Source organism: Netta rufina (assembly GCF_964035555.1).
Source record: "Netta rufina genome assembly, chromosome: 32".
In the NCBI taxonomy this organism is placed as follows: domain Eukaryota; kingdom Metazoa; phylum Chordata; class Aves; order Anseriformes; family Anatidae; genus Netta; species Netta rufina.
Genome location: NC_140156.1, coordinates 127,442 through 154,709, shown reverse-complemented (window position 1 = coordinate 154,709; position 27,268 = coordinate 127,442). Strand labels below are relative to the sequence as shown.

The window sequence follows — 27,268 nt, the reverse complement described above, 5'->3', positions numbered from 1 at the left end:
CCAGACCCAGCAGAAAGACGCGAGGCTCCGGCTTGGGGTTGCCAAAAGGGTTTCTGGCTTGCTGAGCGACACTCACCGTCTCTGTAGGACTGCAAGGACTCATCTCCCCAGGACGGAGGGAATGGGGACAGAGGAGATCGTGGAATGCTGCACTCGGACATGGGGGTGATGCTCTTGCGGGGCACGAAGCCGTGCGCCTCTCGGCCGGGGGACGAGGGCTCCGCTCCCACCGCCGCCTGCAGCATCGGGTGCTCCGCCGAGTTGGCCAGCAGCTCCTTGAGGATGTTGATGGGCGAGATGGTGAGCTCCCAGTTGGTAATACCAAAGTCCCTCAGGTGGGCCCTGGCGTGGCTGGAGAGCCCCGCGCGCGTGTCGAAGCCGGCCCCGCAGAACTCGCATCGCATCAGGCTGAACGTGCTGGGGTCGAAGTTGGCAACTGCAGAAAGAAGGACAGAGTCAGCGGCTAAAACCCGGGGCCGGGCCTTCCAGGGGGGCGTTATTCCCCCCGGCGAGGGGGACAGGCAGGGGCAGGGAAACGCACCGCGGCCGCTGCCGTTCGGGCCGGCCACAGCACCATACGTACCCATCCTCAGCGGGGTTTTTCTCCGCACCCCAACCAATTAAAACCAAGAAAATAGAAAGCACGGTGAATTGAATACATACTACCTTTTTTCTTCTTCTTTTGGAAGGAAAATTTTTGCTCAATAGCTTTCACTTCTTCTGCCGAGATGAAGTGGCGGACGTTGTAGCTCACCCCCACCCTGTTGAGGTGGCCCCGCACGTGGTTCGCCAGCCCGATCCCGTTGTGAAACCTATCGGGGCAGTAGGGACATTTCCTCTCCTCGTTCTTCAGCATGGGCGAGTCGGAGTCCAAGAGGTCGTCGAGCTCCAGAGGACCCTCCAGAGGAGAGTCCAGCAGGAGCATATCCAAGGGAAGGGGCTCTTCCATCACGAAATCCCGGGCCGGGAGCGCCGCTTTCTTCTTCAAGGGCTTCCCCCGGGGCCGCTTCGCTGCCTTGGGGTGCGGGTTCACCTCCTCCAGCAGGACGAGGGGCACCATCATCCGCAGCTGGTGCTGCTGCTCCTCCGAGGCTATCGAAGAGTCCGTGGCTTTCAGGGTGTCTCTGAACGTCCTCTTGAGGTCCAAGGCGGCTTGAGGGATGGTGACGGGTTTGATGCCTCTGCTCTCAGCCAAGTCGGCGTCCGGGGTGACGGAGATCTCCTCTTCCACGCTCCCCATGTCGTTGATCAGCATCCACTTGTGCCTAACGTCCTCCAGCCCCGTCGAGTGGCTCCTGAGACCGTCGCCTTCAGCCTCGAGGTGCCGAGCTGCCGCTTTTTTTTTCAGCTGCTGCAGAGCAAACTGCGAATAGAACTTGGCGGAGGAGAGGCCAGGCAGCCCCAGGTTTTTATGGGGGGCGGCGTACGGAGCCGCCTTCCTGGCGTGAAACCCCGACGACTGGTAGTCCTTTTTGCTAGCCCCGTTGCTCTTCTCGAGTCTGGGGTGAGTTAGAGAAAAACCGTGACCAGCTTCGTACTGGGACGCGCCTTCCTGGTGGGGCGGGGGGAAGAGCCGGTCAGCTTTGCCGAAATAATCAGTCTCCGCAAAGCGGCCCGGCCTGGCGGGGCTGTAGGCATCTCGGCTCGTTCCTGGCTGATTGGGGTCTTCCTCGTAGGGCTCCGCGTCCCAGGAGAGGTGGGAGTGGGCGTATTTCATGTGCTCCTTGAGAATGTTCTCGTTGGGGGCCGGGAAGCTGCAGAGCACGCAGGTGCTGAGCCCTTTGCCGCTGCCGTGAGGGGGTACCTGCACCTGCAGGGGCACGTGCTCGTTTGGTTTGAAGTGTTTGTAGAGGCCGTGCACGGGGCTGTCCCGCATTTCTCCGCTGCCCGTGCTCCCGAAGAGGTTCAGGCTCTTCGCCCCTTGGTCCTTCCTCTCCTTGACGTGCATCTTGGCGTGCTGGACAAAGATCTTGGAGGAGTTTGTGCCGAAGACGCACTTGGGGCACTGCAGCCGGGCCTCCCGGCCCTCGTCCGGGAACTCGTTCAGCTTCTGGATCTCCTCGATGATCTTTTCCCTGGATTCCTGGTGGAGCCTCTTGTGCTGCTCCAGGGACGCGGGGTCTCCGAAGGCCCACCCGCACTCGTTGCAGCAGAACTGACACTGCCCTCCCAAAGCATCCCTGTCTTGGTCCCTCCCTGGTCCACGGTTATGCTGGAGCATGTGATCCATCAAATGTTCCTTCTTCTTGAAGTAGATGCTGCACTCGATGCACGTGTACACCGTCGGGTCCTCCTCCGGGCCCAGCTCCTCCTTCCCCTGCTCCTCCACCAAGACGCTGCACACGTAGGGCCGCATCTCAACGTCATAGGAGCTGCAGGGAGCGGGCTCCAGGGACATCAGCGGGATCCTCTCCACCGAGTCCTCCGAATTCACCGTCCAGGACTGTTTGCCGACGGCGAGCTCCGCGCCCAGCTGCAGGCCCGGCTTCTGTATCGTCCACTCGGCCGCGCCGAGCGGGCCGATCTCGCCCAGATCCGAGTCGACCACCAGCCCCTTCCTGTGGGCCGAGGAGCTCTCCAGGGGTTTGGACTTGCCGAGGACAGGGTTGAGCGTTTTTCGGAACACCGTCGGAGTCAGCGGAGGAGGCACTTCACGCACAGCCTGTCCCCGAAAGGGCATGTTGGTTGCTACATCTGTGGGCTTGCTCACGTCTTTGTAGTGAGGACTCGGGCTTTTGTTGGGTCTGGAAATCCAGTCGACCCTCTGGATTCCCCTCTTGCTTTTCTCTAAGTGCTCTTTGCTGAGGCCTTCAAGTTGCTTTGGTTCATTTGTAAGGTATTTCTCCTCCCCACCACCGACGGGTGCCCCCGCGCAAGGGCTGGGCATCTCCGCCGCCACCTTGCCGGCGTCCAGCTCCTCGGGGTCGCTCTCCAGCTCCTCGGGATCCACCTGCACAGTGTTTACACCCTGGGGATCCACTGCGAACGCCGACTCCTTCCCGCACCGCGCGTCCTTCGAGTCCTTCAAGCCAGAGAGTCTCTCTAAAGTGCTTTCTTCTCTGCCGTCGCCCACTCTCGCCTCCAGGGCAGAGGTGTCCCAGGCCACGCTGCCGGACACGGTCATGTTTCGCAGGTCCAAGGAGCTCCTGGCGTCCGTTCTGTACAAAGCCTTCTGGAACTCTAAATGCTCGTCGTCCGTGGAGCTGCAAAATAAGTTTTGACAGTCGTTAGCTGGTGAACGGGACAGCGGGAACGTGGAACCTCCAAAGGGCCCCTCGTGGAACCGGGGCGTTATGGCACAACACGGGGCCAGAGCTCACCTCTCCCTTGCTCCATCCCACTTTCTCCTTCCCTTTTCCCCTTGCTAACGCCTCGGGATGCCGCGTGCTCGGGCAGCTTTTTGCCTTTCCACCCAGCTCACCGGGGATCTTTGCTCTTAGCGCTGACGTTTGGTACCAACAAGCCAAAGAGCAGGCCACCGAGCTCTCTGAAGCTGCACAAAACCAGAGCTAAACGCCAACACGGACCATACCAAAGGTCTCTGGGACCAAAAGGCGATTTGTTCCCATGGTTAAATGCAAGTCCCTCTCTCTGCAGCACGAGTGGGAAGTGCCAACCACCATCCGTCCGTCTTCCCCGTTGCAGATGCCCCAAAGCCACACTAATTCGAGGTGGTTCTTCCCCAAACCCTCGTCAAGGACCCCACAGCTAGCAAGACCCCCAACACCTGGAGAACAAGAGCCTCAACGGGGCACGGGGTGGCCCCACGGCACCCAACCCACGGCACCACCACAGCACCAAGGATGCGTTGGGTCCAAGGGGCCAAGCGTGCCCGTGGGCAGTCCTGAAAGTCCTCCGTGGGGTTTGGAGGCTCCTTCCAGAAGGAAAAAGGGACACGCTCAGGGCCAAGAGGCTGCAACGAAGGCGCTTGATGTTCTCCAAGATGCCCCAAGGGACTGGGGACGTCTGTATGGGGCCAGCAGCGATGAGATGGGACCTCCAGGAGCCCCAAGGCCCTCTACCGGGGTGGTGGCAGGCTCGCTGGGGAAGCCAAGAGCCTCGAACAGCACCAAATCACCACATTTCGGCTTCTGAACCGGGGTCCAAACAACCCAGCCACCCCAGCCTCCCTGAGGAGCAGCCACGACTTCAAACCGTGACCGGAGCGAGAAGCCCGATGCCGGCAGAACCCCCGAGGCCACGTCCCGGTGCCTGCCCCCTGCCAAACCATCCCCCGGGAAGAAAGCTGCTGGACCGCGGAGCCCGGCACCCGGAGGAGCCCAGTGACTCGAGACCTCGTGCGAGGAGCTGCTCTAAAACACCACCTCCTGGGTCAGGCTGTGCCGCCGGGAGAACAAAGCGCCTTTGTTGGACACGGCAGCGCTGCCAGCTCCGCTCGCCTCCCGTGCTGCTTCCCTCTCTCTATCTTTTTGTAAACCTCTTTATTTCCAAGAAAGCAAAGTTTAGTGGCTAACCGACTCTCCCACAACACTGCGCTCGCCCTTCCAGCTCCAATCTTTCCTTATTTTTATTTTTTTTTGAACTTGAGAGAAATTGCTGTGGACGGGAGGACGGGCTCTCTATTGTCCATGGTGTGCTATCAGGGAAATGTGATTCCCATATGCACTGTAAACCCTGCAAACGGTATTAAAAATAACTCACGAAGGAAACCACTGGCCCAGGAAGGATCAGTCAACAGCAGATACTAAAATAAGCCCATTAAAACGTGCCGGGCATTGGCCGGATTGCCAAACAGCCTAAGAGAGAGTGGTTCTCACGAGGAGGGACCCAGCCCTTTGCTCTGCACGAGCCTTGGGCTGTCACCTCGAGATCTGCTTGCTCCTGCCTGCTCAGAGGTGTTTGGGACACCCCTTAAGTAGTTTGGGGACCCCCATTCCAGCACCCACCTCCCAGCACCTCGTCCCCTCGCACTGGGGACAGCCCGAAGCGGAACCGAGGTGCTCCGAGGGGTGACACGGGGTGGGCAGAAGCCCGGTGGGCTGGTGGGACGTGGAGAAATGAGGCTCATCGGAGGGGTGGCGTCGCTCTGCAGTGATGGGAAGGCGCTGGCTGGCTCTAGAGGGACCTGGTGACACCCTTGGCGGTGGGACGAGCCTCTCTGGGGACAGCCAGGTGGACGTTTTGGGGCTTTTTGAGTGCTGTCAGCAAGGGGAGATGGGCTGCTGGGTGCTCTGCAACATCCCCTGGGCACTTACCCGAGTTCGGTCCTGTGAGCTGGGGCTGGGACAGCACCGGAGAGGGCAGGATCAGGCTCATCTGCAACAGAGAGGAAAGCTCCAAGGTCAGTGCCCAAGCGAGGCTTCTCCAGCATGATTTGCAATAAACGTGGCTTTTTGCGTCGAGAAAAAGCAAAGCTTTCCCAGCAGATAAACCCCCCTCTGCTCCTGCTGCCCGTCCTTCCCTCCTACGGCCGGGTCCGGATTACGGGAGGATTTCCAAGCCACACTTAAGAGGGTTTAATCCCACGCGCGACCATTTGATGTATAATCGGTCCTGCAGCTAAGCAGTTTACAGGGAAGATGTGCACGCCTCTGGCCGCGCTGCTGCCATCCCGGCTCAGCAGAGCGATGCCTGGCAGGGTTGGTTTTGTCCTCCCTGCAAAAGAAACCTCGACCCACCAGCTCTACACGCATGGGGCTGGCGAGCCTGGGTCCTCTGGGTGCCCAGGACGCTGCCGAGCATCATCTGGGGCTTGGAGGAGCTGGGCTAACCCCGGGGCTGGCTCCTGTGCTAAGTCACACGCCTCCAACCTCAGATGCACCCAGCTCAGCCCCGCAGAAGGGGGGGAAAAGCCTTCGGCGACATCCAAGGAAGGCGCACGGATCCAACCTACCTGGCCCAGCCATCGTGAGCAGCGAGAGGAGCGGGCACAAGCGAGACTCGCCGGCACGTTGTGGCTACAGAGCCGATGTTGTCCCCCTGCCACCGGGAGCTGCCCTGCCACGCGATGCCCAGGAGAGGGTGGCAGCTGTCCCCGACTTCAGGATTTACTCCTGGAGCAGCCACGGGCTCCGTGGAGCTCAGGGCAGCTCACCAGGGTCTCGCTGCTCGTTGTTTTACTGCTGTGCACAGCCCAGGTGCTGGTTTTTCCCCCTGTCCTGCTCCAGCCACGTGTCGTTGCCCGCCCTGGCCGTATGGAAAGCAGGGACTCGCTCGTTATTGCGTGGGGAGCTTGGAGAAGCCGAGGCGTAGCTGGGTGAATCCCCAGCGCTTCCTCCCAGTCTGGCCCCAAGCAAGGCAGCTTGCTCCCGGGACGAGGAAACCCTCAGCGGCGTCTCGGGTCACGGGCTGCCCCGGGGAAAAAGCCGGGAGAGCCACGGGGAAGGAGAGCGAGGGCTCCACAGCCCCAAAACACCACGCTCAGAGAGAGGGGAGAGCCAAGGCACCCAGCTCTGAGCCACCACGCACCAACCAACAGCCTGGAAAGCTTTGAAAGCTGAATGCAAAAAGAGGAGAGGGAGAAGGAAGAGAGCTGCAAGTCCTGGCACGGGGCATGCTTTGGAAACGCCAGGCCAAAGAGATGTTTGTGTTTTTTTTGCTGCAGAGGTCTGCGGGCTCAGCCTGCGAGAGCCTCACCAGCCCCAGCCGCCCTCCATCCCCTCCTTGACTGATGCAACCACGTGCAGAGTGGGTTTATTCCACAGATTGCTGCCGGCAGGCCACGAGCCGAGCGCGATGGCCCAGGGAACGCGGTATTCAGGCCACCGCGCTGCTTATGGAGATGGAGGAGGCAAGGCAGGACCTGCCCCGAAAGCGGAGGAGGAATGCGAAAAGCCGGGGCTGGTTTCCCATCCTCCTGACATTCCAGGTGAGGCACATCAGAGGTGAGACCTTTGAGGCTGAGAATCTCTAATTTGGAGGCCTCGTCCAGCGAAGATGATGAGTTTTGAGGTCTTTCATCTGGCTGCAGTTAGGGCCGCGCGCGTCACCGGGGCTATCCAGGAGCGTCCTCAGCGGCCAGCCTGCAGCAGGACAGCATCCCTGCCCGGCCCCTAGGAGATCAGGGTTGTGTTTTTTGTTTTTTTTTTTTGGCTTCGTAGTCATTTTGGAAAAGACCGTCGGGATCCAGGGCCAAGCTGCCGAGGTCACAGGGGATGAGCAGCGCTCATTCAGGAAAGCCTGAGTCACCAACCGGCCCCGTTGGGCACGCCAGGGGGAAGGGACGGGAAAACCCAACCCTCCCAAACCGGCAGATTTTAAAACGCTTCCAAAAAAAAATCAACAGTCAATCAAAAGCCATGAGGAGGAGAGGGGCAGCTGAGGATGGAGGGGCCGACTGCCACGAGAGGAGAGGATGGTGGCAGAAGCCTTCCTGGGGCTCTTTTGTTCTCCCGAGCTCCAGCACGGCTCCTATTTTTAGAAACTGTCTCCTTTGGAGGAAAACATGCAGTGATTTATCTTTCTCCTGATGAGCACGTAACTGCGCTCCCTGCAAATCCCGGTTCCTTGGAAACAGCGAGAGATGAGGGAGTTTAATGTCTTGGACTTAGCAGGCTCAAATTTACCCTCTATGGTAATCCAGCCGGAGCTGCTCCTCTGACCACAGGAGCGTGGCTGCAGCTTCTCCCAGGAGAGCAGCGCGGCGAAGCTCAGCTCAGCTCCGAGCTCACGGCAGGTCCAACACCCCCGTCCCGTGCCCGTGGGTCTCCCCTCCCGGTTTTTTTCCTCTCCCCCAAGAGTTAAAGCAGCCCGGCCAGGACACCGAGAGGCTTTTCAAACACCAAGCCACCGCGTCGGCTCGCAGCAACGCCGGTGGCCAAAACACACAGAAAGGCCGGAGATAAGGGCAAGCTCTCCTAGACGCGGCGTGCCGGGTTCTAGACGTTGCTGGCGCTGGTTCCTTACAGAACACGTTTCAAAGGTCGTGGGTTGAGAAACACCGACAGCTCCTGAAGAGCCAAAAGAGCCCCGGCTCGTCGAGGCTGTCGCGGTCAGGGCTGATAAGCGGAGGTCAGCGGCACGCTGGGGAGGCACATTTTTGCCTAGAGCTTCACCACCAGCCAGGAACGCACCGGGAGGCACCACGAGGTGCTTTTACACACCGCCGTCCTTCCAAATGGCAGATCCTTCCCACGGAAAGCATCTCCAAAGGTTGTTTTCTACCAGATCCTTCCCCCGGAAAGCATCTCCAAAGGTTGTTTTCTACTGAGTTTTTCCTACGCAAGGGGTCTCCAAAATTCCTTTCCTACAGGAGCAACTCAACACTTACTTTAAGACTAATGACCATCGTGTTGTGACATCTGATTTTTTGGTTTTTTTTAACCTGCGCTGCCCATGCTCGCAGTGATGTTGGTAGATCCAACGTCCGATGACGTGAACCCAAGGAAGGCTCCCAACCAGCAGGGACTGGAGGACCTGAGGTACAAAGACGGGGAAAGTTGGGCTCGTTCAGCTTCGAGGTGAGAGCAGGAAGGTGCTGCCCACAGCTCCTGATGGGAGGGCGTAGAGAAGACGGAGCCAAACTCCTCTTGGACGTGCAGAAGGAAAGGGGAAGAAAGTCACAACATGGGAAACTCTCCCCTGTGAGACTGCGATTGCCCTGAGACGTGGATGAGTTCCACCCCGGAGATGCTCCAGACCCAACTGGACGGGGTTCAAGTGAGTCAAACGACTTTGAAGTTGGCCATGCTCTGGGTACAGGCACGGGCTGAAAGCAAGAAGGTCTTCTGGGTGGCGGTTTCCATCAGGACCCTATTAGACCAGCTAGAAGCAGGGAGAGATTCTTCCTTCTGAAGAGTTCGACCCAAAAAACGGTATTCTCCTGGGAGAATCACACACACTAGACACCCCTTTGGGAGCTGTGTAACAATCTAAAAGAGTGTCAAAGAGTGAAGATTTAAAGAAAAAAATCAGGCAAATTAGACCGGAATTTACAATACCGACTTTTGGACCAAACCAAAGGTTTCCAAGAGCCTCCCCAAACCAGCTGATCATCTCCAAAAGCCCTGCACCGAAACAACACGTGCTCTCCCAGGCTTTTTCCCCCCCCTCCGCTTATCTAAACGGAGCAAAAAGATGGATTTTAGCTCCTTTACAGCCAGAATGTGCGCCCCTGCCATTTGAGCAACAGCATGAGGCAAGGGGTGAGTTATTGCATCACCTTCCGAGTAACGCACGATGTTGCAAGGGCGTGAGTGAGCTCCAGAATTACAGACTAGCTTCTGCTCAGGGTAACGCTTTCATCTTGGGTGTTTTAATTTGAGAGCAGAAAGTACCTGAAGACTTGCTCATTGGTGTTAGCTTCTACGTATTGTAAATAACCTGGAAAAAAAAAAAAACAAAAAAACAAAGCTTTGGCTCGATGCGTGGTCCAAACACCCAACAGTGACCCACGGGGCTGAAAAAGCAGCAGACGAGTTGGCACAGCGTGGATCGCCGCTTGATGGTGGGGAGAAAACCCTGCAGCCCCACGTTACCACCCCAACCGTGTGGGATTTCTGCTGCATCGGGTGGCACAGGTCTGTATTTCTGTTTTTTAAGCCAGTGCGATGAGGATTCCCATGCTAGGAATGTTCTCCAGGAGCAGGGCTCTAAGAGAGCCAACAGACTGGTGTGGCAGAAGCAAGACAGCGACTCCACTAAAAAAATAATAATAAAAAAAAAAAGGCCATGAGGCCACGACCAGCAGCTCTTCCCTTTCCAACCAACCATAAATTGGAGCTGCAGCCCCTGCACAAGCACAGAGCTTTCCCCTTGGGCAAGAGAAGACAACTGCTCACACCCCACGTCACCAGCTCCAAGAGCAGCCTGGGCTCCTGCAGACACCTGGGTGGCCACCCAAGCCCAATTCCAGCTCTTTTGAAGGTATTCCTGCCCCAAAGCTTCAGGTAGGGCAGACTACGCCTCCGCCCCAAAAGGATTCCATTGCTCCCGAAGCTCTTTGTCAGTATTCCTGCCCCGAATCCCCAAGCAGGGTGGACTGCTCTCCACGTCAAGAGCACGGCATCACTCCATGAGCTCTTTGATGGCATTCCTGCCCCAAATCCCCAAGCAGAGCGAATTCTGCCCCGTCCCAAGCTCGCGGCATCACGCCGCGCTCACAACAGCCGCTCTCCAGCGGGAATCATCCCACTCGATGCCTCACGCAAGCGTCCAAACCCTGCCTGGAGCCCGACGAGACCATGGCGCTCTCCGTCCCTTTGCTGTGGCTTGCCAGAGGCAAGCTGGAGATTTTGCTCCTTCTCCTGAATACAGATGAGCTGGCGAGAGAACGGGAGGCTGCTGCGGGAGGGCTTGGACCGAGGCGTGAATTTCACGTTTCCTCCTGAAAACGGTCGTGTTTCGGGTCAAATTTCCCGCACGCGGCGCCGGTGAAAGCTCTCGACTGTTTGCAGCTGGAAACGAGATGCTTTTCCTTCTCCTTCGCTCCGTGGCAGATCAGGGCAGTATTAAAGGACGCTCCTTAGCCCCCGGGCAGGTGACCTTGAGGACAGCTCTTCAAAGCCCGGCGTGCTGGCAGCACACCGCGTCCCATCTGACTCGGGCTGCTGACAGAGCCGGGGACGGCGCCGTCACGTTCCCCTCGCCCTCGGCAGATGCAGGGTGCTGGAAATCCACACATGGAAGGGCTGGAAAGCCCCAGGGTTGTGCAAGCAGCACCCAGGTGCTGCAGTTTGCTGCTGCTGGACTTTGCACGGGCAGGAAAAGGCACCGCGAAGGGCCTGGGCGACTGCAGACCACGCAGCTCGGGGGGGATACAAACACCGAGGTCCCGACACGCCTGCTCTCGTCTCGGGAGGGGAACGCTGCAGGCTGGCACGCGAAGGGGATCAGCTCGGGATGAACAACCCACCGCTGGGATTCGGCTCCGTCCCCACGCTCCAGGCTGGGAGGAGCAGGACTTCGCTCAGCTTGGGAGCTTGGAGAACTCCGAATCCTCCCGAGCAGGGGGCGAAGAGGACTCCACGGAGGAAATAACATCCCAAACGGGGCAAAAAAAACCCAAAAACCAACGCAGGGGTGAGGGCATCCTGAAGGGATGCAGCTCGGTGCTCGCTCGCCAAAGGATCCCAAATCTTTCATCACGGGGGTGCCGCCACCCATCCAACTGCTCCCAGTCTGCTCACTGAGGCTCCACGGAGCTGGCGTAGGAGCAGAGCCGTCCACGCTGGGTCCCTCGGGCTCCTCGAGCTGCTCCGTGGGGCTGGAGCAGAGCCAGAGCAGGGGGAAGGCCCAGAACGGATAACAGTTGGACTCGATGATCGCAGAGCTCTTCTCCAACCCAAATGATTCCCGGGCCCCCAGGGAAGCTGCGGCACCTCCACCCTCGGAGATTTTCCCCCAATGGGACCGGGCAAGCAACCCGTCCTGCTCCAACCCAAACCTCCCTACCCAAAAAGACAGCAGGGCTAAAGCTCCCCGGCTCCATGAAGGCTTCACGCTCACTGCACCCCAAAGATTTGCTCGCACCGTACCTGGACCACGCACCCCAGCACCCCACACCGCCTCCTGCCACGTGCGCGGGGGCGAGCGGGTCCCTCTCGCCTCCACGGGCCCGGGGTTATCCTGTCCCTGCTACCGCAACGGGCTCTCCCTCGAGCGGTTACAGAGGCAACGCCTGCTCAGGAAGTGGTCTCCGCAGCAGAGGCTGCAGGAGGTGGGGATCGGAGGCGCTTACTCAGCACCCGAGCGAGCGCAAGCTCGTCCCGGCTCCGGGACGCTTTGCACGCTCAGCTCGGTCGGCCCGGCCACTCTCAGTGCCACAAATTTGCCCCCGTTCCCTTTTCCCATCCTGCTTGGCCCCCGACGCCAAGCGAAGCGCCGTGGATCCGCGTGGAGCTCGGCCCCTCCAAGCTCCCCGTTTCCCACAGGGGTCGGTCGCGTCTCGCCGCGTGCCGTGGGCTCCCCGGCTCTCGCCGTGCAGGATTCTCTGCCACCGCTGTCACGCCCAGGCTTAAAACTTCCCATTGAAACGTGGGCCCCGCGTGCTGGCTGCGTTCGGGCTCGGCTGTGCCTGGGCACGCTCCCTCCAGCGGCTCCGGAGTTCGTCCCGGCTGGTCCGGACAGATCGGTGCGTGTTGTATCAGCACCAAAACCCTGCTCCAACCTTTCTGGAAAGGGTCTGGAGCGAGCTGTGGTGCCACCACAGGCTCAGCAGACGTGTTTCTCGCAAAGCTGGGAGGTTTGGCACCGATTTAGGCTCATCCAGTGCTGGCCATGGGCAGGAAGAGCATCGACCCTCTGAAGGGGCGACCTGCAGAACCGCGCCGCTCGCCACGCGCGAGCTGATCGCCCTCCAAGAGGAGCTCGTGGTGGGACTCTGGAGCAAGAAAAGTCACCCATGCTGCGCTGCTCAATTCTCACCCAAGTTTCTGCGAGCTGGAGCTGAAATGAAGAGAGAAAAAAAAAACAAAACAAAACAAAACACCACCGATTGAGCTAAACTAAAATAAACCAGGGCCTGCTGGCTCGGGTGCGCCGGCTCGCGTTCAAGCTGCCCGAGTCAGCAGAGCTCAGGAAACCCCGCGTGCTTCTGGAAGACGGAGCCGTAGGAAGCGTGACACATCTCGGGCTGTTGGCTGCGCTCCCCGGGATGTTTCTGGTCGGCGAGATCCGCCGCGACTCCGCGGCCCTCGAGCAAACATCTGGAGCTGCCCCCGGTGCCACGCGGCGAGGCCGGGGAGCGCCGCGGGGTGGTGGTGGCACGGTGACATCCCCCAGGTCCCCGTCCCGTCACGGGGAGGCTGTCGGGGATCCCGTCTCCCTGCTGAGCTCAGAGCAAGGGGGGAGAGGATGGAGCCAGGAAGGAGATGCTTTATTCCACCGAAGGCTGGAGAAGGCCCTCCAGGGAGGAGAGGGGACATTTGTGGCTCCTGCAGACACACCACAGCCTCGGAGGCATTCCCTCGGCTGTCCCAGCTGCCTCCGGCCTCGGTGGGACTCACCAGGGCCACCCAAAAGCGGCCGGAGGAGGAGGCGAGACGCAGCTCTCCCACATTCCAGCCTGGACCATCTGGGCGCTGTCGTCTTCTGAGAAACGGCTGCGCAGCGGCACGGGCTTTCTGTTCCAAGAAAAGAGGCCAACCTGCGGGTCTGCGAGCCAAGGAGCCGAGCCAGAGGAGGAGGAGGAGGAGGAGGAGGAGGAGGAGGAGGACAGGCTGCTGCCACGGCGCTGGGCCCGATGAATCCGGGCACGGAGCCCACAGAAGCCTCGGGGTCTCCAGGGAGGTTTTGGCCACCCTGCAGCGAGGGTTTGGAGACCGAGGGAGCAGCTCACTGGAGGCAGAGGAGGAGAAGCGGCACAAAATCCATCGGGACCCACGAGGGAGGGCAAGATCTAGAGAAGATCCAGTACAAAAAGCAGGTACAAGTGCAAAGACTAAATGAAGAATGGATCAAGAGATTGCATTAAAAAAGCTACCGGCGATGTTCTGCAGCTGCTCCTGACCCCGAAGGGTGCCTGAGAAACGTCCCCTGATGTCCCAGAGCAGAGGGGAGAGGGGCAGCAGTGCCCCGATGGAAAGGGACGGGAAACCGTGCCCAAAAGAGCCAGGGAATCGGAAGAGAAACGGGGATGAGCCAAAGGGAGAAAAGCCGCGGCGGATGGGAAGCTCATTAGCTGGACGATGGAGGACCTGCAGCCTTTGGCAAGCACACGGGAGCTGTGAGTCACTCACGGTGTGGTTAGAGGGGAAAAAAAAATAAAGAAGAAGAAAAAAAAAAAAACAACATTTAACTGTGGTTTGCAACCTGCAGCGCGTGGATGACTTCGAGAACTGCCTGCGAAAGGCAGCGGAGAGGAGCCAGCCCGCTGGCAGCAGGCATCCGCTCCCTGCTGGAAAACCTTCAGCAAGCCTTAAAAAAAAAAAAGCGGAAACCCCCCCGTTCCTCCCCACAACGCCTCGCACGACGGGGCAGGGAGCCCCCGTCACCACCCAAGACCCTGCGGGGGGTTCTGCCGCTCGCGTGTGAGCGAGGTTAACCGAAACCGAAACAGGTGTGAGGAAGGGCTCAGCACGGGAGGGGGGGGAAGCAGCTTTTTGGGTTTTTTTTTGCTGCTCGCAGCCCGAGCAGCGTGGCTTGTTTAGCTTGGCACGGCCAGGAGGGAACCCGACACTTTCCCAGCGAGGAGCTGCGCTCTCCCTCCCAGCCTACCCGTGCTCCCAGCCAGAGGATTTGGGTTTTTCTCTCTGCTCCCCTGCCCGCCGGCGCTCAGCCCCGGGGGGATTTGGCAAGGGCAAAGCTGGGGGTACCGACCCCACCGGTGCCACCCCCGGCGCTGCAGTCGAGGGCTCATTTCCCTGGTTGCTTCCAGAGGTGGAAAGCCTGCACCATCTCGGGGTCTGGAGGTGGTTTTGGGGCTCCCACAGCCGGCGCCCCCATCCCTGAGCAGAGCTGCACCAGGTCGGGGAGGGGGACGCCGCTCGGACCACGGCTGCTGCCTCTCGTTGAGCTGCTCTCATTGATGCTCGGCCCGACACAGCTTTTGGGACCGTGCTGGTCCCGTTTAACCCAGTGACAGCGACCCCAAGCCCCCAGACCTGCTTCGAGCCCGGGGAAACCGTCCCGTGCCGAGGTCTGAAGGCTTCGAGGCGCGATTTCAGCTCCTAAACGCAACCTGATGCGGGTCCAAAAAGATTGAGCCTAGATAACCGCGCTCTGCCTGCTTGGGGAAGGGCAGGTGCTTGCTCTCCATCAATATCCACCCCCTAAAAGAGTTTAAAACCCTTGGAAAAGGGTTTGGGGTGAGCTCCCCTTTGCCACCCCTGCCTCGTGCAGCTCCCAGCCACCTCCCTGCATCTCCCAGTTTGCAGCAGAGCCCAGGTGGGCGCCGTGTAAAACCCCAATTCCTTTGCCCCTTCAAACCCTTGGGGCTCTTCTCCCCGAGGCGTTTCCAAGCCTGCAATCTCCCATCCCGTGGCTTTGTTCTAAAAACAAAGGGCAAGTGAGAATGAGCGCTGCCTGCGGGTGCCAAGCCTTCCTTTCAGGTCTTTTACCTGATGGGTGCCCAAAAGGAGCCTTTTCAGAGGCTGTCGAAACCCTTTTTTTTCCTTTCCCTCCTCCCATTAAGGAGTTATCAGGGCTCTGAGCAACCCCATCCTCTCCATCCTGCGGCTCGGCGTCCAGCTTTAAGCAAGATTTATGTGCCGGGCGGCAGAAACTTTCCTCGTCAGCAGCGGACGCGTCCAGCAGCTCATGAAAGAGCGGCTTCTCTCCAAGCTGCCTGAACGCCATCCAGGCTCTGTCGCAAGCTCGTCTTGTTCGGATCCATCCCTCCTCAAAAAAAAAACAACTTTCCAGCGGATCTCTCTGCGCACGGGCTGCTCCCATGAAAGTGGCAGTGTTTTACCGGCGATGAATGCAGCCGATTCACGTCGCCACCCCCTTCTCCCCTCCAAATTGCATCTTCTCGCCCCGCTCGCTCGCTCCTCCCGGCACACGGTGGCTTCGCCGTCACTAAAACGGGGTTGGAAGCTCCTAAAAAAGCATCCGGGGAGCCCCGGGAAAGCCAGCGTGGTGCTCGCGCTCTTCTACCTGCAAGTGTTAGCCGGGGAGACGGTCCCCGAAGGGTTTTGGGGATGCTATATGGGAAAAACTCTCATTGGGATCATCTCGCTGGGTGCTGCCGTTACCGAGCTGTCCTCCCCGATTACAGAAACCCACCGAGGAGAGCTGCAGCTTCTGGGCTTTCTGGAGATGCCCAAAATTGGGGAAAAACCGTGGTGGAAATCCCTGGGCTGCTTCTCCCGGCACCACCTCGCCCCAGGCTCCGGCGACGTGGAGGATGAACCCAGATGGGACCCAAAAAGCTGCCGGGATCCTTCTCCCACCTGAGCATCCTACGGGGAGGTGGGCCCCAAACGCCCCAGGGAGGAAAAAATGGGACTGACCCGAGGCAGAGCAGGAAGGGACCGGCCACTGGAGGTGCTGGGTGGAAAATGAGGATAAATTGAGGATATTCGCAGCAGGGCTCAGGGTCAGGGCTTTGTCTGCGAGGTCTCTGCGGGGTCCATCGGGCACAACCCAGGCAGAGCTGCTTTCCCAGCTCCTCGGGTCTTAAATTAGTCTTTTTTTGTTTTTTCTCCCCTCTACATCTGGGAATCCTTCAAGGCCAAGCTCCCAGAAGACGCACACAAGTTGTGATTTTTGGGAGCCAGCAGAAAAAAAAAAAAAAAAAAAAAGAAAAAAAGGGAAGATTTTGACCGCGGGAACAGCCCAAAGCTGTAACAACGCCTCGGATTAATGCGGCTCCGAGGGGGACGAGCCAGAGGCAGAGGACGGGAAGCAGCTGCTCAGCTCCACGTCCCCGCACAGGAGAAGCTCCCCCAGATCCCGCTGCCACGAGGACGTGGTGCTGCGAGCAGGAATTTGGGTTTCTCCACGGCAGCGAAGGGCTGGAGGAGGATGGACGTGGCCCCGTGCCGCAGGATGAGCTCATTTCTGCTGGGGCTGGGACGAGGGGACGGCAAATCCAGCCCCAGCTTGACCCAGCAGCCGGTCGCTCTTCCAGAAGGGGTCGTTGCTGCAGAGCCGCTTCTCTTCTTTAGGCTCTCCTGGACGGATTTTGTCCCCGAGAAGTGAGTTTTGGGCCACTTACCGGGGTTTTCCGTACATCCGGCAGCCTGGAGAACAGCCTGGGCTGCGGGATAAAAGCAAGCACTCCCCCAGAAAAATAAAAAATAAAACCAAAACGCACGTTTGCATCCTTGTTACAAGCTTGCCCTAACCAAGAGCCTGGCTCTGCACAGCAAAAACCCAGCCTGGCCCTAAAAAAACCAGGGATGGGGGCCGTGTCCTACTTGGGATGGCAGCGGGAGAGCCCACGGCCGTGCCCCCGGCTTATTTTTACTCCGTGGCCCGGTTAGCGCGGGCTGCCTCGGGACGTTATTTATAGCCCCAAAAAGAGTGGCACGGCAGCTGCCCCGCACCTCGGGCAACCCCGAGGAGGAGGAGGAGGAGGAGGAGAAGCGGGAGGCAGGACGGGAGCACAGCCCACCCCCTCCTCACGCCTTCATGGCTCCAATTTTGGGTCGCCCCAGGCCACCAAAACGCCCCCCACGACGCTCGGCACATCCTCTGCCCCACGGGGACATCGCCGTGCTTGCAAGCAACCGCTCAACCCAGCCATCACCTTGCCCAAAAATCCTTTTTTTTGTGCGTGTCCTGATAGCCCCAAACCCCAAAACTCTTTGGGAAGAGTTTCCCCTCCTCGAGGCTCGCGACCCCTGCGTTAGGGGACACGGAGCACGTTTTTTTTTGTTGTTTTTTTTTTGTTTTTTTTTTTTTCCATGCAACCTTAGGGTTACCAAGTGTACTCCACGTCCCGGCTCCAGCCAAGCTCTGTCTGTTGTCTTGGACTCGAGCGTTCAATTATTTATTTGCTAGGCAACAACATGACATCTTTCCTGGCACCGCTCGCAGGCTGCGAGGCTGACGGAGCGCTAATTAGCGAGGAAGGTTCCTGGGACCGCGAGCTCAGCCTCCGCGGCGAAGGGAGAGGGTTGGAAAGCCAAAACGCTCAACTTCAGCCCAACGCCCATGAGCGTGGGGAACGCCGCGGGGATTTGCCACGCGAGAAACACCCCAAAAAAAATTAAAAAAAGCCCCAAAAAATGGGGTTGGTCACCGGTGGGCGCACGGCGAGGGATTGGCAGGAGCTGCGCCGCGCTCGGGTGTCCCGTCCCGTGACTCGCCTATCTTTTCTGGACGGAGATCAAAGGCGGGCCATAAAGGGGAAAAAAAAGAAATAAAAACATAAAAGAAGTTGGCCCAGCAGTTGGCAAACACACCTTGGGAACGCTGGGCGTAAGCTGCTGCGTGCAGGGCAGGGTTTGGAGGCCACCGGAGCTCCCTGAAAACCACAAAACTGACCCCGAAACATTTCCTACGCTGGAGCACTTCGTACGGGGACCCACCTTGCAAGAAGGCCACATTTTCCCCCCAAAACGCCCCTAAAATTCACTCCGATACAAGAAGATGGACTCAATGTCAGGGTAAACGCAACAGAAAATCACCTTATTTATCGCCCCTTCCCCCAAACCACCTAGAAAGCAGCTTTTCCACCCAAATCCCATTGCTTTGCACCCGACGCCCGACGGACCCAATCCGGCACAAGCAAGAGAGACGCCTGCAGGTCTCAAATTCCTCCCCAAAAATCCCATTCATTGATTTTTTTACTGTACAGGCGAGCTGCGATCCTCAGCGCCGCCGCTTTCCCAGCCGTTTCCTCCTTATCTTCACCTGCCCCGGGGTTATTTAAGCGCCGACTTCGCTCTTCCGAGCGGAAAAAAACACCTTTGCCCTCTCATCTCCCCGCTAAAACCCCGTCCGAAAGGTTTGGTGCCACCGTTCCCCTCTGCAAATGACTCAAACCGGGGAAATTTCATCCCAATGACGCCTCCTTGGAGCTGCTCGAGTGGGCTCTCGAGTTTCATTCCAGCAAAATTAAAAAAAACGTAAAATAAATAAATAATTAGTAAAAACATCGGGGTGCTGGCAGCTCGCTCCCCCAGGGATCGGGTGCCCACGCCGTGGGCCTGTCGGCTCCGCTTTTCTGCCACCTTTTTTGTACCCCCTCCCAAAAAGGCTGGGCGGATTTCCTCAAATCGCCTCAAATCTTGGGTTGTTCCTCCCGGTTTCAGAGGATTTGGGACGAAAATGCCCCTTTTTAGCCCGCTGAGCTATATACAACCCCTTCCCAGTTGAGCCAGTTTGGCACAGGATGCTGGTTGGGAACCAAACCTCGGGCTTCCCGGAGCGGTGTGAGGTGTCCCGATGGACAAAACCCTGTCCCGTGCCAGCCCCGGGGACATCACGACACCGAGAAGGGCTCGGATCACGCCGCGGATGCAGCCGGGAGCAGCAGAGCCCGGTGCTGGCCCCTCCTCGGGAGCTCGGCCGGCCGTGCCAGCGATTAAACGCATTAAAAGGTGGAAAAGAGACAAATTGGCCACAGCAGGAGGCAGCCACGGAGGATGGGAAGCGTCGTTTCCCCTCCGACTTGCTGGCATTAAATCAACGGGGTCTTGGTGGCATCCCCCAGGTCCCCGTGTTGGGGACCTCGTGCCACCAGCCCCGGGCACGGGGAGGTGGCTGCAGCGTGCGCGATGTCACCGAGCCCCCCCAGCTGCTGAAAAACCCAAATCACGACCCCAGGAACCCCCGAACAGCCCCAAATCCCCCCCCCAAACCCTTTCCCTGCCCCGTCGGGATCGCTCACCTGCGGGGACGGAGCAGGCGGTCGCCGGAGGGGACGCGGCGCGGTGCGGCTCGCCCTGCCCGCGGCTCCAACTGCCCGGCCCCAATTCGAGCTGATAAGGGCAGGAAACCCCCCGGCTCGGGGCTGATAAGGGCCGCGGCGATGCGAGGAGCTGCAGCCCGTTCGAAATGCAGCCCAGAGATAAAGGCTTTGGGATTCGGACCCGAGGGCACGCTGCTTGCTCGGCCCCAAAGGAGGAACTGGGGGAACTCGCCATCCCCGGCATTTCCAGCCAAGCACAGGAAACGCCGCCTTGCAACGGTTAATTACCCAAATTGCCTTTAGGAGAGCCCCTTCCCAGCACGGGCAGAGCCCAAAACAGCCTCCCGGGGAAGAAGGAGGGGAGACGAGGCCGCCAAGAAGGCAGGGGAAGGGTTTCCACCGGCCACGGCACCGCCGCGGGGTCTCTTCCATCCTTCCCACGCCGCAATCCTCTCCGCAGGCAGAAACCCTTTCCCCGCGGGGAGCTCGATGCAAATAACCCAGGAGCAGCCTCTGGGTGCCAAAAACCCGCCGGTGCCGTCCTCCGAAGCCGAATACTCGCCGCTCCGGCTCGGAAGCACCCCCCCCAAAAAAAAAAATCCTCCCTCGGTGGCTGCTCGGTGGCTGCTCGGTGACCTCCCCGCGGTGGCGGCGTGGACTTTGCCTGGTTCCAAAAAGCGGCTGCCAGAGCTGGCTCCATGCCCTGCGCCCTGCTCCACGCGGCCGCGGGCAACGCTTTCCTCGGGAAACCCCAGACACGAGGGGGGAAAATTAAAAAAAAAAAAAAAAAAGGGCTGTGATGGAGCAGCACCGCGCTCCTCCAAGCCCGGCTCCCCTCCAAGGAGCCCTGGGGGTAATTTGGGGTAATTTGGGGTAATTTGGGGTGTTGCCAGCAGCAGGCACAGCCTCACACCTCGCCCCGTGCCTCCTGGCAGCCTCGGCGGTACCGAAACAGCCCCCCAAGGGCTGGGGGGGGGCAGTGCTGAGCGTTTGGGGTGGTTTTCAGCATTCTGCAGCTCCTTAAATCCCACACAGCAGCCTTAAATCCCACCTTTTCGGGCCGTTTCACCACGTTTTCGGAGCTGGGAAGCAGCCCAAGGGACTCGCACGCCTGCAGCCCCTTCAGCAGGGCTGAGGCCACCCGAAACACCCCAAGACCCCCGCAGATCCCCCCCCACGGGGATATTCTCCATCTCCAGGTTCATCCTTGGGATTTTGGGGACACCATTTCCCCATTTCCCCCCCCTTTTCCCCTATTTTGCCACTCTGCACGGCGTTAGCCCGTTGTGCTCGGGCAAACCCGCCTCGCACGTGGGATTCCTACAGGGGGAAGATAAAAAAAAATAACAAAAAACACCAAACTCGAGCGGGATTTGCCCTCCAACACAAACACCCTGAGCTAAACCTCACGCCCAGCTGCCCCACGCCGGGCTGCAGAGCTCAGTCTTTGCATTCTCCTTCCCTCCTCGGGTTAATTTTCCACCTGGAGCTTCGAGGCCGCGCGGTGCCACCCGAATCCCAGCGGGACCAGCTCACCCCTACGAGCTGGTCCCGGGAAATTGGCTTTGGAGGATCGCCTGCAAGCAGCTCCGCAGCTGGTTGTGCTTCCAGCTGCTCCAAAAACCACCTCCTGCCTGGGGGGCAGGCTAATTAACAAGGCAAATCACCCGCCGGGACGCCTGGAGGAAACGGGGAAGGAAGGAGAGGAGGGCCCCGAGGGTGCCAAAGCTTTGGGGCTGGCACGGGAGAAGGCGAATCCTCCAAGCAGGCAGGGGACAGAGGCTGGGAAATTGGGAAATCGGGGGTTTGGGGAGGAGCAGAGCACGGGCAGCAGCCGTGCGGGGTTCCCCTGTGAGAGGAGAGCTGCGGAAACGTCCCCGGGAGCGCGGCAGCATCGCTCCGAGCCCTCAGAGGAGGGATTTTATCCAGGGGAGGGACTCCCACGGGTAACAAAACGCTCATCCCATCCCGTAAGGCAGGAGCGATCGGTATCACGGGGCTAACGGCACCGGTGGCAGACGGGTCCCCTTGTGTCCCACGGCTCGGGGGATGAGGTTTTTGTGCACGCGACCACGCTCGGCAGAGCCTCTCCGAGAAGAGGAAGCGCCAAGGGGAGCTCCGCGAGGTGCAGGTGGTGCTGCTTTCGCTCCCGCGGCCCCAAAAAAAGCATCCACGGCCGGAAGATTTGACTCGCCTGAAAGCTCTCGGCCGCGGGGGCTGCAGCGAGGGGGCTCTGCCTTCCCCAGCTGCACCCTGAGCTCGGCACGAGTGGTCCCAGCCTCGGCTCGCTGCTCCTCAGCGTTTTTGGGAGGTGGGGCAGAGCCCAACAACGCCAGCCCTGATGCCAGGGGCAGGGCAGGGTGGCTGGAAGCTCGCCGAGAGCCCGGTTTTGGGGCCTGACCCACAACATCCCTGCCTCTGGCGCCGAACCCAGGCACGGGCTTGCTGTCACGACCCCGAGCCCCAAACCCGCTGGGTTTTCACCACGCTGAGCCCCATTTTGCCCGGATTCCCGGCATCTCACAACAAAATGCCTCCAAACCAAGACACCCAACACGAACCAGAGCAGGGGCACCACCGACAGGACGCGGGCACGACACCAAAACTTGGCTCAACCCAAACCCAGCACCAGGAGCTGCCACCAGCCCGCGGGAGGAACCCAACGGGGGCTTCCCGGGGTCTTACCGGCCACGTCGCGGGCTTCCAGGGCGATGTCGGGCTCCTGGCGGGACAGGGGCGAGAAGAAGTCGGGGTCCTCTTGCAGGGGACAGAGCTCGGTGCCGGGGGGCCCCTTCCCGTCCCTGCTCATCATCGCCAGGTTGTCCGCGGCATAGAAGGCGGCTTCCTTGAGCTCCGTCCCCGCTTCCACCGATGTCCCAGATAGAGCCGGGCTCTCCAGAGGCGCTTTCGCATCTTTCACAAAAGCAGCTCTTCTCTCTTCACCTTGGGGGCACTCAAGGGCAGCAAAATTCTCTTTGTTTGGCTCCAGTGTCATTAGCAGGGCTCTGCCTCCATCTCCCTGGCGCTCCGATAAAGCGGGGACAGCTTTCTCCATCCCTCGCCGATCGCGCTGCGGCGCTCGCGAAAAAACCCCGCAGCGGGGCTCGGGAGGGTCGGCGGCCAGGGACTGCCGGAAAAACCTACAAAAAAAAGGGATAAAAGAGGGGAAAATGAGAGAGGAGCCCGGGTTTCTCCCACGCGGAGGAGGCCGCCAGAGCGGCTCCTGAAAACCCTGAAGCTTCCCAGCGCGGGGCCTCGCCGCTGTTCCCGATGCTGGAATTCCCCAAAAATCGCCTCGGTGCCCCCCTGCTCGCCCCGTTTTTGCTGCCCCCTGAGCCCAGCCAGGCTCTGGGGCAAGGCGCCGGGTCCCACCGCTCACCCCCTTGGCAGCACCGATGCTGCCGGTAGCCGACACGGTGCCGTACCCTAAAACACCCCAAATGTCCCCAGCACGAAGCTTTTCCCCCCAAAAGCCCGTTATTTCCCCCCAGAATTAACCACCACGGAGCTGCGGGGGTGTCTCTGTGCCCCCAAAGCCTCCTGGCTCCCCAAAACCACGGGATTTTGGCCCGCTGCCGCCACCGAGCGGGGCTGAAGCGGGAGCGGTGCCTCAGCCTCGTGCACTGACCCCATCGCCGAGGCCAAAATCACCCCAAAAGGGGAGAAATCCTCAATCCCTGCGACCCCGCGGCCTTTTGGATGAGTTCAGCCGCCGGGCTCGAAGCATCGCCCTCACCAAAAACAGCGCCCGGGGGTCCCCCGAGGGTCTGGGAGCTGCTGGGGGCAAACCCGTTGCGTTTGTGTCCCCCCCCCAAAAAAAAATCACCCATCTCCCCCAAACCCTTTCCACCACCTGGAGGGAGGGGGGGAGATCTCCAGCGCCCCTGCTTTGACCCAGGGGCCGAATCCCGGATCGGGGTGGGGGAGGAAAAAAAGAAGAAAAAGGAGGAACCGGGCGCTAAAAAGGCCGGCTTATCAGCCAGCCGGAGGATAAAGGCACCGAGGGAGCGCCGAGGAGCTAAATTTACCCAGCCGGGGAAGGAGAAGGCAGGGAGACTATAAATACCTTCAAGGTAACAATGCAAATGAAGACAGGGAATCGTTGGCGCTCTGCGAGATGCCATCACCACCCGACGAGATGCCATCACCACCCGACGTAGCCCCGGGCCACGGGAGGAGAGTGGCAGAGCCCAGCCCAGCGCACGGCACCGGGATGACCCTGAAAATCCCCCAAAAAGCCACCTCGCCCCTCCAAAAGCCACCTCGCCCCCCAAAAAGCCACCTCGCCCCCCAAAAAGCCACCTCGCCCCCCAAAAAGCCACCTCGCCCCCCAAAAAGCCACCTCGCCCCCCTCCTCTCCGGGGCCCGGCTGCACGCACCCAACCGGCTCTTGCTTGGGTTGGTTTCTTCCCATCCATTTAAAAAAAATAATAGCACTAAAGACCTAAAAGTGAACTAAACTAAACTAAAGCCGCCTTTCTTCATCAGCAAGGGGTCAGCTCCCGCAGCTGCCCTCGATTTGGGGGCCGGGGATGCTGCCGGGCGAGGGCTTTTCCACCTGGGGCTTGGGAGCAGCCCCAGCTCGAAGCGTCCCAAATCCCTTCCGCACCTTCCCCCGTTCGGGGGGCTCCCAAAAGCTGCTGGGGCCCAAGGGCTGGGGCAGAGCCTGGGGAAAGCTTCTGCCTCCCCCCGGCTCTGCCAGGAGGGGCCGAGGGTCTCCCCTCTCCCCGCATCTCCCATCGCAGCGGCTCGGCTGCCCGCAGGTTCCTCAAACCTCAGCACCAAGTCCGAAAAAAAACAAAAAATAAATAAATAAAATAAAATAAAATAAAATAAAAAAGAAACCCACCCCGATTTCAAGAGCGGGCTTAAATTTCCTCTCGGGAGCCAAGGGGAAAACAATGGGCCATAGATTTTGCCCGGTGCCCCTTTGCCAAGCGCAGAGGGAAGCGGCGGAGGAGCGAGCCCACCGGCCACCTGCTCCGGGCCAGCCCGCACGTGGGGACGGCCACCGAGAGCCCACCCCGCTGCCACCCCCCCGGCACGGACAGGGGGGACACGGGGACAGGGGACCCCCAAAAGCGAGCAGGAGGGGTCCCCGCCACCCTCGGCGCAGGGAGGCTGATCCCAAGCTCGCTGGCAAGCAGAGAGAGGCGGGCGTGCAGCCAAAACGGAGAGAAATCACCCCAAAACGCATCGCCCGTTAGTGGAATAAAAGGGAAAGCAGCAAGGAGCCACACGACAACGTGGTGTGGGCACGTGGCGGGGCGGCGCGTCGCCCTCCCTGCGAAGGGACCCATCAAAACTGAGCTAAATAACTGGGGGTTTGGGTTTTTTTTCCTCGTTTAAGCAGAAAGCAGCGGCTCCGTTGGGCTCTGCCAGCCCCAAGACGTTGGGATCCCCACAGATCCCAACGGGGTCAAGAAACCAGGATTTGGGGTAAAACACACCAAGCGCCGGGGAGCCACAACCACAACGCCCTCCAAATACACGAATTTTCAACCCTATTTTTTTTTTTTTAAGACCTGCAGCCGCCCAGCCTCCAGAAAGGGGCTTTTTCCCCTTTTTTTCCCTTTTTTCCCCCTTTTTGAGCCGCAGCAGCATCCCCCCCTCTCCGATGTGCCACGCCAGCAGCTCCCCATAGGAGCACAGAAGCCGCCTGCCCCTTCCTTCATCCTCTTCTTCCTCCCCTCACACCCGGCTGGGTTTTGAAGCTCACCGAAAATTTGAGATTTTCACCTTTCTCCCCCCAATTCTCCACGCCAGCACCCACAACCCCCCCCCCCCCAAAAAAAATAACCAAACCAGCAGGGGCTGGCTCCGCCGGGCGACCCGCTCGCTGCTTTTTTTGGGGGGGAGACTTAAAAAAAAAAAAAAAAAAGCAAAAACCCAACATTATGCCCCAATTTCGCACACGGTTTCCGAGTCCTTACCCAGCTCCCCGCCGCCCGCTTCGTGCCAAGGGCCGGGGCCAGACTGCGGCCGGCCCCTTCCCCCAGCCCCTCGCCCCGCAGCCATGGGGGGGCGGAGCAGGACGGCCCCAATTTAAATGCTAAAACGCTTTAAATGGGGACAATCGGGGACGATCGGGGACAATCGCTTCCTTCCCTGCCAGCCGGGCTCAGGGGGCTCTGGCCCAGCACCGCCCGGCCCAGGGGTGGCTGCGCGGGGCCAAAGCGGCTCCCGGTGGGCTTCGGAGCCTCTCCCCCCTCCCCAATGGGGTCGTTTCGCCAAACGGGGCTCGGTTTGGAGGGTTTCGGTCTCGCTTGGAGCCTCTTCTGGGGCAGAACCCCAAAAGGGAGCGATTGTGCAGGGAATTCGCTCCACGAGGAATTCGGGGAGGCTCCGACGAAGCCCCCGCGAGCTCCTTCCCAGTGACAGCGAGGCCGTTCTGGGAACCCAAAATTTGGGGAGCCCCAAACCGGGGGAGCCCCAAACCGGGGGAGCCCCAAACTGGGGGATCCCGGCCGGGTCCCTTCCCGGCAGCGCCCCCCACCCTTCCTCCCGAGCTCCCAAAACCTCCTCCGAAGCCGCGGTGCCGCAGAGGGGGGCTCGCCGCCCGCCCGGAGCTGGAACCGGCGTCCCCCGGGGGGGGGCTGCTCTTCCTCCTCCTCCTCCTCTTCTTCTTCCAAAACCGCTGCCAAACCCAGCGCCCGTTTCGGACACAGACGGACAGCCGGATGGATGGACAGACAGCCGGACGGACAGACCTCCACGCAAAGCCCCCGGCGAGCCACGCCAGGACGAAAACGGCTCCAAGGGGTCCCCAAAATACCCCCCCGTGCCCCCCAGCATCGCCACCGACCCCACCTGAGGCTGCCGGGGGGGGGTCACGGGGGCAGGGAGGGCTCCTGCCCGCTCGTTACCGGAGGCTCGTTGAAGCGAAGCTCGTTAATGAGCTCCACGAAGGCCGTTGGGGGGGTTGGGGGGGTGTCCTCCCCCCCCCTGCACCCTGATGTTGAGCCAGCCACGGGGGGAGCACGGGTCCAAACACCACCCCCCAGATGTCACCGTGTCCCCCCCCCAAGTCCTGTGTCACCCAGGTCACCCTGTCCCGGGTGGGGGGGTCAGGGGGGTGAAGCCCACCCTGACACGGCCCTGAGGCCACGATACTGCCCCCTTGTCCCCCCCCCAAACAGCCACAGCCCCCCCATAACGCCTGCCCCCCCCCCCCCCAGGCACACCCCCCACGTCCCCAACACTCTCACAGGTGCCCCCCACTCCAAACCCCCCCGTGCCCCCCCCAAAACTCACCTGCACCCCCCCTCGTCCCCTGGGTGCCCCCCCCAAAACCCCCCCAAAACCCCCCTGCGTCCCCAGGCAGTCCCAATCTCCCCCCCCTCGCCCCCCCCCACCCTCCCCACCCCCCCCCTTGTCACCTGCAGCCCCCCCCGCCCCCCCTTATCACCCCCCCTCGCTGTCACCTTCCTCCCTGCCCCCCCCCCCCATCCTCCCCCGTCCCCCCCCACCCCCCCCGCTCCCCGTCCCCGTTTCAGCACCCCGGACGGTGCCGCCACCGGGGGCTCCTCGCCCCTTCCCCCCCCCTCCCCGGTACCGGGGGGGGGCACACACAACCCCACTTCCCCCCTCCCCTCCCCAAACCCCCCTTAAACCCCCCCCCGGGGCCCGTTTCCCCCCCCCCCCCCTCCCCGGTACTCACCCCTCCGCCCCCCCGGGGCCGGGCCCCGCGGGCTCCTCAGCGCCTCCGCCGCCCCCGGGGCCTCCCCCCGGGCTCCGGGCCCCGCAGCAAGCGCGGGGCCGAGGCCATGGTCCCGTTAAGGCCCCCCCCGGGGGCTCCTCTCCCGGTGCCCCTCCCGGTGCCGCCGCCGCCTCCTCCTGCGCCGCTCCGGCCGCTCCCCCGCCCCCCTCCCGGCGGCGGGGCCTGACTACGTCACGCCGAGCGCGACCGGGCCGCCGCCGACATCTTGGGGGCGGCGAGGGGGGGCCCAGCGCCGCCTCCGCCGCCGCCGCCGCCGCCATCTTGGGGCCGCGCCGCCCCCCGGCCCCCGCCCCCTGCCCCCGCCCCGCCGGAGCGGCCGCCGCCGCCGCCGCCGCCCCCCCCCACCC

General features: G+C 60.8%; 1 protein-coding gene across 4 annotated transcripts in view; it reads right to left on the bottom strand.

Annotated features, from left to right (window-relative positions):
- The window catches only part of WIZ (WIZ zinc finger), a 43,340-nt gene extending 16,345 nt beyond the window's left edge, over positions 1-26,995 (bottom strand). For 2 of the 4 annotated variants that reach the window (XM_084304047.1, XM_084304049.1), the window contains exons 1-5: positions 26,862-26,995; positions 21,887-22,341; positions 5,217-5,277; positions 664-3,203; positions 77-436 (exon numbers count right to left, since the gene is read on the bottom strand). In XM_084304047.1, coding sequence (XP_084160173.1) covers positions 77-436; positions 664-3,203; positions 5,217-5,277; positions 21,887-22,256 — 3,331 coding nt within the window. In that variant the 5' untranslated portion in view covers positions 22,257-22,341; positions 26,862-26,995. Of the gene's footprint in view, positions 1-76; positions 437-663; positions 3,204-5,216; positions 5,278-5,854; positions 6,004-21,886; positions 22,342-26,861 lie in introns of those variants that run through there. The other 2 variants (XM_084304048.1, XM_084304050.1) reach the window with 2 other exon arrangements.
- Between the last annotated feature and the right edge of the window lie 273 nt (positions 26,996-27,268).